This window comes from Marmota marmota, unplaced genomic scaffold (genome assembly GCF_001458135.2).
Source record: "Marmota marmota marmota unplaced genomic scaffold, marMar, whole genome shotgun sequence".
In the NCBI taxonomy this organism is placed as follows: domain Eukaryota; kingdom Metazoa; phylum Chordata; class Mammalia; order Rodentia; family Sciuridae; genus Marmota; species Marmota marmota.
The window spans coordinates 61,864,319-61,881,039 of NW_025999968.1; the positions used below are offsets into that span (position 1 = coordinate 61,864,319).

At 41.7% G+C, this 16,721-nt stretch overlaps 1 protein-coding gene across 3 annotated transcripts in view; it reads right to left on the minus strand.

The window, feature by feature from the left end:
* The window catches only part of LOC107136525 (heat shock transcription factor 2 binding protein), a 67,448-nt gene that overhangs the window by 29,053 nt on the left and 21,674 nt on the right, over window positions 1-16,721 (minus strand). For all 3 annotated transcript variants that reach the window (XM_048803749.1, XM_015478827.2, XM_048803747.1), the window contains 2 exons: window positions 12,698-12,815; window positions 2,840-2,943 (listed from right to left, as the gene is read on the minus strand). In XM_048803749.1, coding sequence (XP_048659706.1) covers window positions 2,840-2,943; window positions 12,698-12,815 — 222 coding nt within the window. The remainder of the gene's footprint in view (window positions 1-2,839; window positions 2,944-12,697; window positions 12,816-16,721) is intronic.

A 16,721-nucleotide genomic window follows, 5' to 3' on the forward strand; every position in this document is an offset into this window, starting at 1 on the left:
GCGGCGGAGGGGAGGGGGGAGGAAGAAAAGAGGGGGGGGGTTATAGGTAACAATGCTCTTGGTTTTATTTGCCTGAAACACCTTCATCTCACCCTTACTCTTGAAAGGTATGGGGAAAGGGAAGATAAAATTCAGGTTGGCAGTTATTTTCTCTCACATTAAGACCCATACTGTTGCTGTTAAAGACTCCAAGGAGCTAAAACATCAATTCTACCCTAATAGAACTATAGATCCAACACCATCACAATAAAAACTCCAGGAAAATTTTTGGTAGAGTACGACAAACTCTTTCTCAAATTCATATGGAAAGGCTAAGGGCTTACAAATAACCAGAATAACTTTGAAGAATAACAAATCTGGAGGATTTACACTACCTGACTTAACATTTATTACAAAGCTATCAAGACTATTATACAGTGTGGTAATAGCATAATGATATGGAACTGGATCAATGGAACAGAAGTTAGTCTATCAACAGCCCCTCCTGTGTATGAATAGTTGACTCTCAACACAGAGGTAAAGGCAGTTCACAGTTCAATCCAAAGGTGCTCAGGAAGCTAAGAAAGCCTTATGCACAAGACACCACACACAAATATCGACTCAAAATGGGTCCTATACACAATGTAAAATGTAAAACCAGGAAACTATTTGAAGAAACCCATTAGAAAACCCTTGCAATCTTGATTTGGGCAATGCACTCTACACCAAAACCATGATTCCTAGAAGAGAAAGAAGATATATTAAATTTTACCAAAATCAAAATTGATTTTGCTCTTTTTAGAAATGCTCATTAAGAGAACAAAAGGCATGCCATAAACTGTGAGAAAATGTGTTTTACTACATACCTGACAAAGACTCATATATAGAACATGCCAAGAATTCTTGATAACAAGAAATAACCCAGGGACTGGGGTTATGGCTCAGAGCAAGAGAGCTCGCCTAGCATGCGTGAGGCACTAGGTTCAATCTTCAGCACCAATAAAAATAAAATAAAGGCATTGTGTCGACCTACAGCTAAAAAATAAGTGTTAAAAAAAAGAAATAACGTTAAATAAAAATAAATAAATAATGGTTAAATAAATAATAATGTTAAATAAAAATAAATAATGTCAAAAGACAGGAATAGACATTTCATCAAAGAAGATACAGGGGGCTGGGGATGTAGCTCAGCAGAAGAGCACTTGCCTAGCATTTTTTAGGTCCTGGGTTCTGTCCCCAGCACTGCCAAAAAAAGGAAAAAAAGAAAAAGAAAAAAGTAGCAGCAGCAATAGCTATACAAATGGCGAAGAATCACAGGGAAAAAAATGCTTTACACCATTACTGACAACAAAAATGCATGCTAACCACAGCAGGGTGCCCACTGTAGCACCCTACTTCGCTACTCAACTGTCCACAACTGAACAAGAGGGCTGGACCAAGCACTGGTGAGGATATGCTAAACTAGAATGGTTTAGTCACTCTGGAAAACAGTTTGCTAGTTTCATAAAAACTGACAGACAGGGCTGGGGGTGTAGCTCAGTGGTAGAGCACTTGCTTAGCATGTCCAAGGCTCTAGATTCCAACCCTAGCACCACAAAAATAAAAAACAAAAAGAGAAAAATTAACATACACCTATCATACAACCCAGCCACTTTACTCCCTAAATATTTACCCAAGAGAAATAAAAGTACATGGTCATTCAAAGACCCATGAAAGAATGCTCATAGTAGCTGTACCTGCAATAGCCCAAAGATGGAGATGACCCAAATATCCAACAAACAGCAGCCAAATAAATACACCATGATACATCTTCATAAGACAATACTACTTAGTAATAAGTAATGAACTATTAACACACATAAAAACATGGGTGGGTCTCAAAATAATCATGCTGAGTGAAAGAAGCTGGCAGAAAAGAATACAAACTATGATTCTATTTATTTAAAAGCATGGAAAATAAAAACAAAACTACAGTGCAGAAAGTGAATAGCTCTCTGGAAGGAAGGGGGCCACAGAGTGCCCAAAGTGCCTTTCTAGGGTGATGGATTTCATCATTACCTTGAGTATGGTCATGATTTCATGGGTAACTATTTGTATCAAAATTTATCAATTGTTCAACTTTTTTTTTTTTTTGAGAGAGAGAGAGAGAGATTTTTTTAATATTTATTCTTTTAGTTATCGGCGGACACAACATCTTTGTTAGAATGTGGTGCTGAGGATCGAACCTGGGCTGCACGCACGCCAGGCGAGCACGCTACCACTTGAGCCACATCCCCAGCCCCAATTGTTCAACTTTTAATGTATGGGAATTTCTGCATGCCAATCATGCCCTGATAAACCTTTTAGAAAAAGGAAGTAGTCACCACCAAGTAGAAGTGAAGCTCAAAAATAGATTTGAATTATGAAACAACAAGGAAAGTCAAATTTTTTTTTGCATAAACCACACCCCCAGCCTTAAAGAAAATCTGAACAGACACACACACATAGATAGATATAACTTCAGAGTTGCAATATTTCTCCATTTTCTCTTTTCCCAAATTCTTTATAATGACAGGACTTCTCCTGCTGCAGATACCACATGCAATACTGTTTTGCTCACAGAGAAAGGGAAGGTGTATGCTGTTTTATATAATAATCTTCTCTGTATCATAGCTCACAACACATCCCAACTAAATCAAAAGGAACATTTGAGGATCAGCACTAAAAACCACTTAGCACACCAATGAATTTTCTTAAGTTTGCAGTCATTTGTTAAAGAACTAATGCACTGAGATAATCACTTCTAGTTTCTAATACACTGATAATCCCTCCCCTGCAGAAGCAGAGCACACAACTGTGCAAAAAGCTGACCACCACTTACCATTCAAAAGCCACCAGAGCAAAGGGATGAATCCAGGGCTCTCACTGATGTATTTCAAGCCTTTCAAATTGATGCTCACATTGTACAGGGACATCAGCATCAACCTGAAATGCAAAAGAAAATGGTATTGACATGCAGGTAAACCCACATTGTATCTCACTCTAACTCTGTCTCCTATTCCAGAGGGCCTGAACATACCCAGAGACTTTCTCCCATCTCAGATGCCCAACTCCACCTCCTGGATAGGGCATACATTAAGTTTAAAATACAGGAAGCACTACTCATCTATGTGAAGTGGGCAACTTCAGCAATGACACCACACTACCACCTCCTATAGGCTCACATTGCCAAGAGAAACAAAGCAGAGAGGATTCCATGAGAAACCTCACAAGCCATATTTCTTGATTGCTCACTCTCTTAGTACCAAACCTGCATTTGTATAGAGGTAACTATCAAGTCATAAGTGTATTGCACCTCTAAGTTCAATACAGCCATCTGATATCTAACAGCATCTTCCCATTCATTGACTATGAAGCCTGGCATCAGGCAGCCAGGTCAGCTTCCACCTGGTCTTCACAGAATCCCCATAACACATACCACAGCAAAACTTGTGAAAAAAACAAGACACGACAAGTAACAGTCAGCAAAAGGACCCACTGACAACCAGAACAAAAAAGTTCTCAGCTCCTGCAAGTATCAAATGCAAAACAGAAAACAGATGTTTCATACATGAAAACAATGAAAAGAAATTAAAACATCGCTGGGTGTGATGGTGCACACCTGTAATCCCAGCAGCTCCGGAGGCTAAAGCAGGAGGATCACGAGTTCAAAGCCAGCTCTGCAATGGCGAGGCACTAAGCAACTCAATGAGACCCTGTTTCTAAATAAAATACAAAATAGGGCTGGGATGGGGCTCAGTGGTTGAGTACCTCTGAGTTCAATCCCCGGTACCAAAAAAAAGAAAAGAAATTAAAACATGAACAAGAAGCTAGGGCTACTATTATGAATGACTGAGCAATCCAAAAATAACAGAACACAGAAATGAATTATAAAACTGCAAAACTCAAGGGTAACTGGACACTTAGAAAATATTAAATCGAAAAACATGGTAGAAAAAAGGTGGATGACAGGACAGTGAAAATGTTCAACATTCTTCCAATTAGGATTCTGAAAAGAAAGAACAGAAAGAATGGGGGAGGAAAAAAATTTGTTTCAGAAAGATAAAGGCAAAAACTCATCCAGAAACAAGCAAATCTAAACCCTCAGATTCAAAAGGCACACAAAAAATTTCAGACAAACATAAATGCAAACCTAAACATCACAATTCAACCACAGATCACCAAAGATTTTACAGCAGCCAGAGAAAAGACACATGACCTACAATAGGGCAAGTGCACTGAACTTGTGCTCTTGACAACAAAAACGGGAACCAAAGACAGGAAGAGCACAGCTTCCAAGTACAGAGGCACTTACAGCAGATTTAGAATTGTAAACCCACCAAAAGCAGTTTCAGCAAATGAGGTTAAGTAAAAATATTACCAAAGAAAACCTCAGAGATGTTACCACCAACAAACCTGAACTAAAAGAATTTGAAGAACAGACTTCAGAAACTAAGAAAATGATCTCAGAAGATCTCTGTGAGCTATAAGGAAAAGCAGCAAATGAAGGGAGGTGTGGGTCCAGGAAGTCAGCACTGGAGGCAAAGGCAGTAACAACAACGTCTAGAGGGTGCAACTCCGAAACTCCTCCAACAGAGCCGGGTGCAGGCACAGAGGCATGCAGCCCAAGACACGGGTACTACAGCATTCCAAAGTCCTTCATCAACCAGGACAGGAGAGAGGCATTAATGCTTTCAGGTGTGTAACAAAGCACAATTTTAAAGGGCTTATCACTAAAAAAAAAGAGAGGTAACTTTCAAGATCCTTGGAAAGATAATATACGTCAAAAAAGATCTCAGTGAATTCCACAGAAGAAAAAAGGAAGGAAGGAAAGTGGGAGGAAGGGAATAAGGGGTTGGAGAGATTAGAAAAAGAACTCAGAAAAAAAAGTCATAATAAACAGAAACAAAACATGGACAAAATAAACATAAACCCAAGAATCTCACTAGCTGCAAATATCAATGGGATATTCCTAGTAAAAGGCACAGATGAGTGACTATTACACTAGATGAGACACTAAATCAATGATCTTTTTTGTTTGTGTGTGTGTGTGTGTGTGTGTGTGTGTGCGCGCGCGCGCTGCTGGGGATTGAACCCAGGGCTTTGTGCATACAAGGCAGTCACTCTACCAACTGAGCTAGATCCCCAGCCCAAGACACTAAATCTTATAAGCTTGTACTGCAGACTCTCAGAAGCCAAAGGGGAGAGTGAGTCCACTGATCTCTGGGCAAAACTAACGGCCCACTGGGACAAGCACCAATTCTCTTTATCTGAGAAAAAGACAGCAGAGCCCAGAGTCCCCACAATGTTTAGTACACAGACCATCAAAAATGTAACTGGCAGAGACAACTAGGAAGTGGAAAAGGAAGGCACTTACTTTGGGCACAAATTTAAGGGGCTGAGAAACATATTCAGTGGCCATGGTTTTTTTGTTTTTGTTTTTGTTTTTTAAAGAGAGAGAGAGAATTTTTTTAATATTTATTTTTCAGTTTTCGGCGGACACAACATCTTTGTTTATATGTGGTGCTGAGGATCGAACCCGGGCCGCACCGCACGCATGCCAGGCGAGCACGCTACCGCTTGAGCCACATCCCCAGCCCCAAAGATAAAATAATTCATTATTTTTTTAAAATCCAAATTAATGTGCCAGATGTGGTAGTACATGTCTGTAATCCCCATGACGCAGGAGGGCTGAGACACAATGATCACAAATTGGAGGCCAGCCTGAGCAACTTAGTGAGACCCTGTCTCAAAAAAATGAAAAGGAGGGCTAGGGTGGCTCAGCAGTAGTACGCTCATCTAGCACGTGAAAGGCCCTGGGTTTGATCCTCAGCACCACATAAAAATAAATCAATAAAATAAAGGCATTGTGTCCAACTACAACTAAAAAAATAAATATTAAAAAAAAAGGTCAAAAGGGGTCTGGGGTTGTGGTTCAGTGGTACAGCACCTGTCCAGCATGTGTGAGGCACCGGGTTCAATTCAACACTGCATATAAATAAATGGATAAAATAAAGGTCCCTCAACATCTAAAAAAAAAAAATTTTTAAATCAAAAGGACTAGGGATATGGCTCAGTAGTTAAGCACCCCTGAGTTCAATCCCCAATACCTCCAACAAAACAAAAATAAATAAATAAATAAAATTAATGCAAAAATTCCATAACAAACACTATAGCAAATTTTCAAATAAAGATGGAATTGATAACAGTACCATGCCAGGAAATCAGTAATACTGATCCAGTCTACTAATAAGAGACTAAGTAAGTGAACTGCATGCCACAGAAAAGTTGAGTCTTTTGCTAAGGTGTCTAGTTTCCCCACTAAACTCAAGTTTGTCAGAAGCAAGCTCATTACTTATTTTTACCATCTCACAGATAAGTACACTAAGACAGGACACAGTAAATCCCCAGCTCAGTACCAGACAGTGAATCAGCACCGATGACCAAGAGACTTAGCAGGCACAATGCACAGACAAGGCACCCTCTCCCCCAGACTTCCATTTTCAAAGTCAACAGCCACAATCAACAGAAAAGACAAAGCTACACCAGCAGCCTAGAGGAGGGGATTCTCAGTCCTCAAGGTGTGAGGACCCTCAGCCCTCTGACAGGTTACAAAACAAGCCAAACTGGAAGTTCCCCCCTTCAGGTCTCACTGATGACTTTTATAGGTAACCCAAAGTTACTCACTAGTAACTAATTTACTAACTAACTTGAGGCAGTATTAAGGGCTGTTCAGATGAAGAGCTCATGAGGAGAATTTGGTACTATGACTAATTTTCTGAGATCTCTAAGCAGTAATTCCAAGAAGGGAAAGGCCCCTACTTCAGATCATAAACACAGCTGGAGGTCCACAAAGGCAAAAGTATCATTCATGGCAGGCTACAACAGCAGGTCTAAGATACTGCACCAGAGACCAAAAGGCCCACAAAGCCCAAGATATTTTTTATCTAACCCTTTACAAAAAAAAAATCTGCCCACTTCTGATTTACAGTACGAAAAAGACAAATCAATCTTCTCTAGAGGTCAAAAGGCAAAGTTACTATCTGGTGATAACTGTAACATGAAACAAACCTCAGAAAGTAAGTTCAGCTCCATTGTCATTTAGCTTTAGGGTGCGAAAACCAACTCACAAAATGACAAATGTCTTTAAAATTTCATATCTGATCAAAACTCATTAATCTTAAGAAGCTAATGTAACTGAGGCAAACATAGTACCATCTGAGACCCCACATCACCAGGTCATACCTCTCAGAAGACCACTAACCTCTAGGTCACAAAGAAGCTGGCAGAACACAAACCCAGAATGTGTTTTTTGTGCATGTGCTTTCTCTATATGACACTTTCAATGTAACCAAAAATGTCTGTAAATAATGCATCAAGTTTCTACCTGTCAAGTCAAAAGAGACTGCCATCCAAACCACCCTTCTTGTATTCAGATATTAAAAGCAGACTTCTTTTCCTGTCAGGATTTCTGATGTGTTTACTAAAATTCTTTGGAAACACAATCATGTTTAAAAATTCTTTTCATTTGGCGTCAAATCAGTCCTTGCGTAAAGAAGAGGTGAGAATACCAAAAGGCACAGAGAGATTTGGGACAGCTTTTGACAGACAGCAAACATGGGTGACCATAACCCATAAAACAGAAAAGACAAAGCTACACCAGCAGCCTGGACAGGGGGGATTCTCGGTCCTTAGGTGTGAGGACTGAGTGAGCAGCTGACCCCACTGATCACACTGCACTCCCAGGCCCTCCCTGGGTACCAAGCACAGAGAACTGTGCAAAAACACAGCAGTGCTGCCCAGAATGGCAAGGCATGAGGAAGAAGCAAAGCACACTGGACACGGAAAGGCCTGGGCTTTGTATCTGCCTCTCCATGACTGCTTCTATAATACTGCCACTCCCCTAGGGCATTTTGAGGAAACACTTCTAGAAACATCTTCAACTAATACCGACCTCTTCTCTCTGGGAATTCCTTGGACTCTCCTCTGCAGACAGTTTTATGTGGACCCCAGAGCACGCTGATGGGTCGTCATAACACAACACGGAGGTTTTGAAAAGGCCTCAGAAGAGCCAGTGGAAAGAGACCTGAACATGCTGACTTAAACACAACCCCAGAGGACAGCCAACTAAAAGCAGGGAGGGAGAGCTGTTCACAGACATATACATGCTCCACATACTTCTCCTGACACAAGAGAGAAGAGAGAGGGTAGGTGGGCACAAGGGAGGAAGCCACCAGGGTGAGTCAGCCCATACTCACACTCACTGTCCTCTGCATGCATTTGACACCCATCTATCAAGAAGATGTAGCAGAGATGAATTGGAGCTCACCCAGAGTGCCCCAAGTCTGCCTTGACTCTGCAGAAACAACAGTAAGAACAAAACAGGATCCAAAAAGTGCTGAGCCCCAGGAGAGGGTGAAATAACACAAATCCACACATTTGGGGACCTTCTTAAGCATCACATAGCAGTCCTGGTGATAGGGAAGGAGAAAGTAGATTACTGACCTGGCTCAAGGTTGAACCTGTGTAGAGATGGGATGCATGCACAGGGGTAGATGGTGTGATGAGGAGGCAGAGGGACTGAGGGGCAGGCTGAACACACAGCAGTGTTGACTACCTCAGGGCAGCTAGGTCACAAGAGCACCAACCACAGTAAAGACCACATCAGATCTGGGGAACCAAAGAAGGCAAGAGACCTGGAGTCAGATTGCTAAAGGAATCATCCCCCAGGATGTTCCAGACACTGGAGATGGAATCCAGGAGGAGGAAACTAATAAGTCAATCCTTTATAAAAGAAAGGAAGTGCCTTGATGGTCAGAAAAGGACAGTGATGAGGGCTGGGGTTGTGGCTCAGTGGTAGAGAGCTTGCCTCACATGTGTGAGGCACTGGGTTCAATTCTCAGCAGCACATATAAATACATGAATAAAAAAAGTCCATCAACAACCAAAAAAAAATACTAAAAAAATTAAAAAAGAAAAGGACAGTGATGAGAAAGGATGTGGAATTGGGAAGGTACTGGGGGATGAAATTCATCTCATTATGTTATGCATTTATACAAATATGGCATAATGAATCCCACTGGTACATATAATGCACCCATAAAAAATAAAAATAAACTTTGAAGAAAGGATGAATGTGCAGATAACTGGTTGCTTGAATTTGGGAGGAGAATTTTTTCATGAGTAGAAGAGAGATGGCCTTTAGAAAGCCAGCAACTAGAGAAAGCTAACTCCATCTCAGTCTGAGGCACCAGCTGCTAAAAAGGAGTGGAGCAGAGTAAGCTTCAGTTTAGGCAAGGCAGGAGAGGCCCAGTAAAGCCACTTATTTACAGCACAGCAAAGGTCCTGTTCCAGAGGGCTCAAGGTAGGGGGTCAGCAGTGCAGGTGATGGTCAGGAGAAGAGACACCCTGGAAAAGAGAGAGGCAACCAATCAAAGCACAGATCAGGAGGCAGCCAACCACTAGCAGGAAGATGTCACAGGATGGTGCTGCCAAGACCCCAAGCTACTAGAGGCTAATCATCTGCATGCAACACTGGCAGTCTGCTGAGAAAGAAAGTAAATGGCTTGGCAGGCAATTCCTCCCAAGCCCACTGCAATCGACAGGAGCTTACTAGAACCCAAAGACACAGAACTCCAAGGACTAGACCCCAGAGGCTGGCAAGGACCCAACCCTGACACAAAGCCTCACCTTGAAGCTGCAGGGGGGCCCCTCAACACCGACCCTGTAGAGACCACAGAAGCAAAGAGGGCAAGGAAGGGATCAGCATCCAGAACCAGGAACTGCAGCTTATAATTATGAACATGAGACACAACAGGAAATGGACAGAGGGCATGGGCAGATGACTCAGGGAAAGCCTAAACAGTGAGGACACTGAGGACTCTCACTGAGAGGGAAGAGGCAAGAGGCAGGAGACAGTATGACAGACAACATAAATACTCTTTATGGGATACAACATTGGAGCAGTGACAAGGACACGGGGCAGACACACTGCAGGTGGAAGTATGCACACAGACAGCATTGCACAGTACTGAAGATGGGAATGGTTTGCTTCTCAAACACTACACTTCTAAGAAAACCCTTGATGGACTCACACAGGTTAGCCAGGAGATACCTGCCAAGGGTGCAGCATTCCAGCTGCAGAGTAAAACCTGAGAACACCGAATGCTCTTCGGTCAGGGAAAGGATGACCCAAATGTTATCTCTGCTTTTGGTATGACATTAGGTACCTAAATGAGATAAACTAGATCCACGGGCCATTTGTAAAACTATCGCCAAAACAAAACTATACATACGTACGTGCTATACTGTAGTACACATATTGCTCATGTGCATAGATGTGTTATACAAAACAATAAATTAACTGAAGTCTGGTCCAAACAGCATGGCATAAGCTCACTTGTTTTTACTAAATATAGCTACAAATTCTGAACAGAACACATGGAGCAGCTACTTGAGGTCTCTGAAAAGTAAACAGTAAAAGGAAGATTGGGGAAAAAAAATTTGAAGGCTCAAAAAAAACAGCAGCTGCCCTGGCCTGGACTCTGGCCCCAAACCCAGCAGCAGCACTGCCCCATAGTGCAGCAGGACAAAGTCCTTGATTCAGGCCAGAGGAAAGAGAAAGGGGTCTGCTGTGGTGAGCCGTTCTAATTAGACCGTGGCCGCCATTAGAAGATGGCGCCGGCTTCCACTGTGGCCTGTGATAAACAACTCCTAATATGGAGAATTGGCACGCAATCCCTTACCACCCTATGAGAAAGGTCCACGTGGCAGCTTAAGATTGGTATGCTGGAGGCTTTATTAGGCTGTGCTTGGGCGCTCGGCGAGGGGTCACTAGAAGATGATACATGAATCAAGGCCTGAATAAACTGCTGAAAGAAGAATCCTGTGTCGTGTTTTCCCTTGCCGGCGAGGGGTCACGGCAGTCTGCTATCAGCCTTGTGATAGCCGTGGGAGCCCCTAGGCAACTCACTCAGCAAAAAGGGACTCTTCCCTTCCCTGAAGGATCAGCGCCCCCCCTGCTGAGCAGCTGTGGGCAGAGTGGCAGGGGCGGCAGCAGCAGGAACACACAACAGGGCACACCAAGCCCCAGCTTCGCAGGGTAGAAGCTGAAAGAGGGAGTCCTAGGTAACCACACAGTTTAAAAGGCATTGTGAAGAGGTAGGGGCTCAGGAAAGTGACTCCACAAAGGTGTAACTCCTGTCCTCTCCCCAAGATATGTGCTTGTGTGGATCTCATTAAAAACAGCCCCCCCCCCCAAAAAAAAAAAAAGCCCCTAAAGGACTCAAAGAAAAGAGGGACCATCCTTCAGGTCCCACATGGGCCTCCAGCACACACACACAAGGGTGCTAGAAAGATTGCTTTGTCTTATGTTGTGCTGATATTCAGATAAAGGCGTTTTAGAATCAGGAGTCAGTGAATGCAGCACAAAAAGGCCTTTGGCTATACCTTGCAACTCAAACCTAGCTGGGTGACTGCATTTTCTAAATGGTTTAAGTTAGGCCCAGAGTCTTGTACCACAATGTCCCAAATGCTCAGGATGAACGCAAAATAACTCAGCATACAGAAACAGGGAGATCCAAACTCAGAGAGGAAAAAGACAATCGAGGGACACCAAAACCAGGATGACAGAGATGCTAGAAGTATCTGGAACAGATTTTAAAGAAGCTATCATTAAATTTAAATTAAAAAAAAAAAAAAAATCAGCCTTAGCAATTTGGTGAAACCCTGTCTCAAAACAAAAAATAAAAAGAACTGGGGACATAGCTCAGTAGTAAATTGTCCCTGGGTTCCATCTCTAGCACACACAAAATAAAAACTCCACTAAGTAACAGTACATGCTGGTGTGGCCAGCAGAACCCTAAAATGGCCCCGTCCTCCCTGGGACTATAAATATACCATACCCTGAGATTATATTAAATTATCTGGCAAAAGGGGCTGTGCAGGTATAATTAAGGTTGCTAATTAGCAGACTAAGTTAATTAAAAATAGTTTATCCAGGTATTCCTACTCTAAACACATGTCAGTCAAAGGCAGCGTATCATCATCTGGCTGGGATAAATGAGGAATCTGAGCAACTTCAAGAGTAAGGTAATAATGAGTTATATGGCTCAAAGCTGGGGGCCACAGAGAAAGAACGCAGCCAGCCTGGGTAGGATTCAGCCAGCAGCCTGCAGATGTCTGAAGTAGATTCTTCCCCAAGCCTCTGGAAGGAATCCAGCCAGGCACCACCTGGATTTCAGCCCCATGAGACCCCTAAGCAGAGAATGCAGTCAAGCCCGCTCAGACTTCGGACCTACAGAACTATGAGATAATAAATATGTGTTGCTTTACCTACTTACTTTGTCATAATTTGTTAGACAATAGAACATAAATACAGATTTTGGTACCAGGAAATAGGATACTGTCATAACAAATACCTACTGAAGTTCATTTTGAGACCATTCATATAACTCTGAAGTGTCACTTGATAGTATTGAGGACTCACTGATTATTCTAAGGTGAGGACATTCTTTTTTCTTAATTTATTTTTCTAAAATACTACTTAAGTATAGTGCACCCCTTAAATTCTCCAGGCAACTTATTTCTTCTATTTTTTAGAATGATTACCAAATCAACTATTTACTTGAAGAGAGGCCAAATCAGCATATTCTAGGTAACATGTAAAATCAATAGGAATTATTAGCTATTATCTACATACACTTTAAGTTTGGTGCATTGTCCGGGCTTCAAGTCCCCCAGCAGCTGCAACATCGTGTCCAAGAGCACCCGACTGGAATTAACCAAGAATTCACGACCACATGCTATTGCAGCAACATCTGCAACAGAGATGAAACAAAGCGTCAAGATCATACATGCTTCAGAATCTGCAAAATTCTGTCCAGATCGAAGACCTGTTGCTGTTTTTCTCCTAGGAGAACTAAGGAAAAGAGCTGATGAGGCATTAAAAACCACTGTTGTTCACAAAGCGGTCATCCCAGCACCAAGGACAACCACCGGAGTTAGTAAAGCAGGGAGCAATGTCCATGTGAGCAGCAACACCTCCACTGCTTGAGCACCTTGCCCCATAGCAGAGATTGCTGGCTATCAGATCTAAACACAAGGTGGGGGTTCATGACAGTCCTGAGTCTGAACATTCTAAAATTCACTTTTACTCCTGTGAGCATTTTAACTATGGCACAAAACTAAAATAATATGAAAATTGATTCTGAATATATTTTTCCAAAACGTTATAGTCTGTTGTGATCAGTAAGCATGTTTCTTCATGCCTGAGTCCCAGCCAATCAGCACAGAGACCAGACCAAGTCGTTACACAGGGTCCAGGGGCTAATGCTGGCCCTGTCAACATCCCCAAATACCTGTGACCCAAGTACATGATGTACCTATGCAAAAGAGTTGTCTTTAGTTAGGACTGACAATAAAGCAAAATTCAAAGTGACTAAGAGCTGTACATGGGATGAGCGAGCCAGGGAGAAGCCAGGCAGCACCCTTGTCTTTCTCCTGGCTCTAATGGGATGTTTTAGAAGTCCACAGTTAAGTGGGATGTCTCCTCTGCTGCTGGTAAATATCCTTTACCAGTTTAAGGAAGTTTTCTTCTATTCTTAGTTTGCTAAGAATAATAAAAAAATGGAGGAAGAATTTTATACTTATCCTGCCTTCGATTAATCATAATCTGACTGCAAAATATAAAATTTCATTGATGCTACCACATCAACTGTACAGAGTCAGATTTTTCATGTTCCTGTTTATTTTGTTTATCTGGGTTGAGAAGAACCATGTGAGGTATATAGGAGAACTAAGGAAAAGAGCTGATGAGGCAATCTCCAAATCTACTGTAACTTTTCCCATTTCTCCTTGTATTTCCAGCATTTTGGCCTCATAATTGCTATGTCACTTGGTACATAACTTCACAATAGCCCTAACTTTATCAAGCACAAAACCATTCCTTGACATAAACTTACCTTCTGTGTTTAATTCATTTTAACCTATCAACTGTATTATCTAGCCAGTGATACATTCCAGCTTTACTAAAGAAATATTTTTTAAGGGAAAATGAAGCAGTTAAGCATTTGGCATTATTAATATACAGAAGGGAAATCTAAGGAACTTTTCAAGGAGAAGCAGCATTCAGGAAAGCCCAGAAGACTGCCATCAAAACCCACCAGGAACCATCAGCCAGCCGTAACTCTAGTAGCTAGCCCACAAGGACGTCTTCTCGATAAGCCATTCCCCAACATAAAGAGCCGAGGTATCCCTTCTACTGTGACTCACTTGTAACCACAGAACACAGCAGAATTAATGCTGTGTACCCATCACTAGGTAGGATGAAGCCTCATGTTCCCACCTTGGTCCCTTGTCCACTTGCTCTAGGAGCCTGCACTACCTGGGGCTGCTATGATGAAGAGACTACACAGAGAGAGGACACTGATGTGACCCAGAGATACCACGAGGTTAGAGAGAAAAAAGACACCCACCAGCCCTCACTGTCCCACCCTACAGCAGCTTGAGACATCCCAGCTGAGGGCTTAGATATTAGAGAGTAGCAGTAAATTTTCCTGCCCAGTCCTGATCAAGTAAAAGAAATTTTGTTAATGTTAAGACTTGACATTTTGGGGCGGTTTGTTACATAGCAATAGTAAAACAGGAACACTACTACTTCATCACTGAAAATAAATAGCAGAGCAAAAAAAAAAAAATATATTATCATAGCAGGCAACAATTCCCAACACACCAAACTTTCTGGCAAATGAGGTCCCATATCATATTCAGTACTGTAATAGCAAATACCAATTTTGCATTTCACTATATCATATGAATAATTAAGCACAAACCGAAGCATAAAATCTGAATAAACTTTCTACAGATAGTAAGTACCAAGATTCATCAACCTGTCAGAATTCACATTTATCTTACATCATAGTTGGCACTTTATTTACCAATATCTAATCTGTCTGGAATACTTACCTGTGAGTCAACTCAAGACCTATAGAATTGACTATTGTCATCCACCATAAACAAAGAACTGGTTTGATTTTCTATTAAAATGTTTTTCTCTTGATTCATTTTCATTAAAATGTTTTAAATCTATTTCTAGAGATTACTGTAGTGATTATATAATTTTAAAAAGTCAGTCTGATGTAAGGTATAAATACTGAAAAGATATGTAGATTGAGATGTATTATGCTGAATATTTTTGCTTTGGGTTGTAATAATCTTTTCAGCAATAAAGATAATAAGAGAGGGGCTGAGATTGTGGCTCCACGGTAGAGCACTTGCCTAGCACGGGCGGGACCCAGGTTCGATCCTCAGCACCACATAAAAATAAAGGCATTGTGTTGTGTCTTGTGTCCATCTACACCTAAAAAATAAATATTTAAAATAATAATAAGAGAGTACTAGTATAATGATAGACACACCAATCAATGGCAGAATTGAAGGTTCCAAGATAAACCTTCCATTTAAGGCCAATTAACTCTCCACAAGGATGCCACAACAATTCTGTGGAGAAAGGATAAAAGAATAATCTTTTCGACAAATGCATGTGCACAGGTACTAAGCCAGATCCCTTCCTCCACTATAAAAAATTAATTCAAAATGTATCAAAGACCCAAATGTAACAGCTAAAACTATAATAAATTCTTACAAAGAAAAACAGGAGTAATATCTTATGACCTTGAATTAAACAATGTTTTGTGAATTGTGAATTGCTGCCAAAGTTGCTATAAACAGCTAAACCCACTCTGACCTCTCTCAGTTTCCTCTTGCAAAGAAAGCCAAGCCTGAGACAGGACCTCTCCCAAATCTGGAGAGAAGTGAAGGGGGCAAGGCAGGGGCAGGACAGGGGAGAAGTCAGGGAGTGTGCGAAGGTGGACCAGAGGCAAACACCAGGGACATCCATCTCTGCCCCACCCCTAGAGGCCACGAGAACATCAATGAAAGACCAGGTGTCCTAGAGACGTTTCAGGCCTTCCTGCAGTAAAGCATCCGCTTTCCACCAGGCTGGGTCAAGGTCCCTTGACTCTGCCTTCTGGGCACACAAGCCCTGAGCCAAGGAGCCTTTGATGGCAGCCACCAGCTTCAGAGACTTGCTCTCCATAGCCATTATCTCTCAGAGTGAACTAATTTCCCAACTACCAGAACCCAGTGAGCTAGAGAGTCCCTTGCAGCAGACGTACAGGTAGCTGGGGAATTCATCTTCTAGTCTCTCCCTGAATTAGAGATACCTGGGCTTGTAGCCTCAAATGCCATAGTACTCAGGCTGCGAGAGTCATGATCAGGATCTCTGCATCCACAGCAAGTGGAACCTGGAGTTGGGTACCACCCCACTGAGACTCAGAATAAGGCTTTTTGGAAACAGGAGTCACTGACCTAACTGAGATCCACAGATGCACAACATTTGTGACAATGGTTTCTTAATGACACCAAAAGCATGAACAACTGAAGGAAAGATAAACTGGATATAATCAAAAATAAAAAGTTTGTGTTTCATAACACACTTTTGAGAAAGTAAGAAGAACTCACAGAATCAGAGAAATATCTGCAAATCATATATTCAACAAGGCACTAATATCTAGAATATACACAGAGCTCTTACAACTCAATAATTAAAAAGAAGTCCGATTTAAAAACAAGCAATGGAGTTGAACAGATATTTCTCACAGGAGATATTGCAAATGGACAATGAGCACATGAGAAGATGTTCTCAACATCATCAGCCACCATGG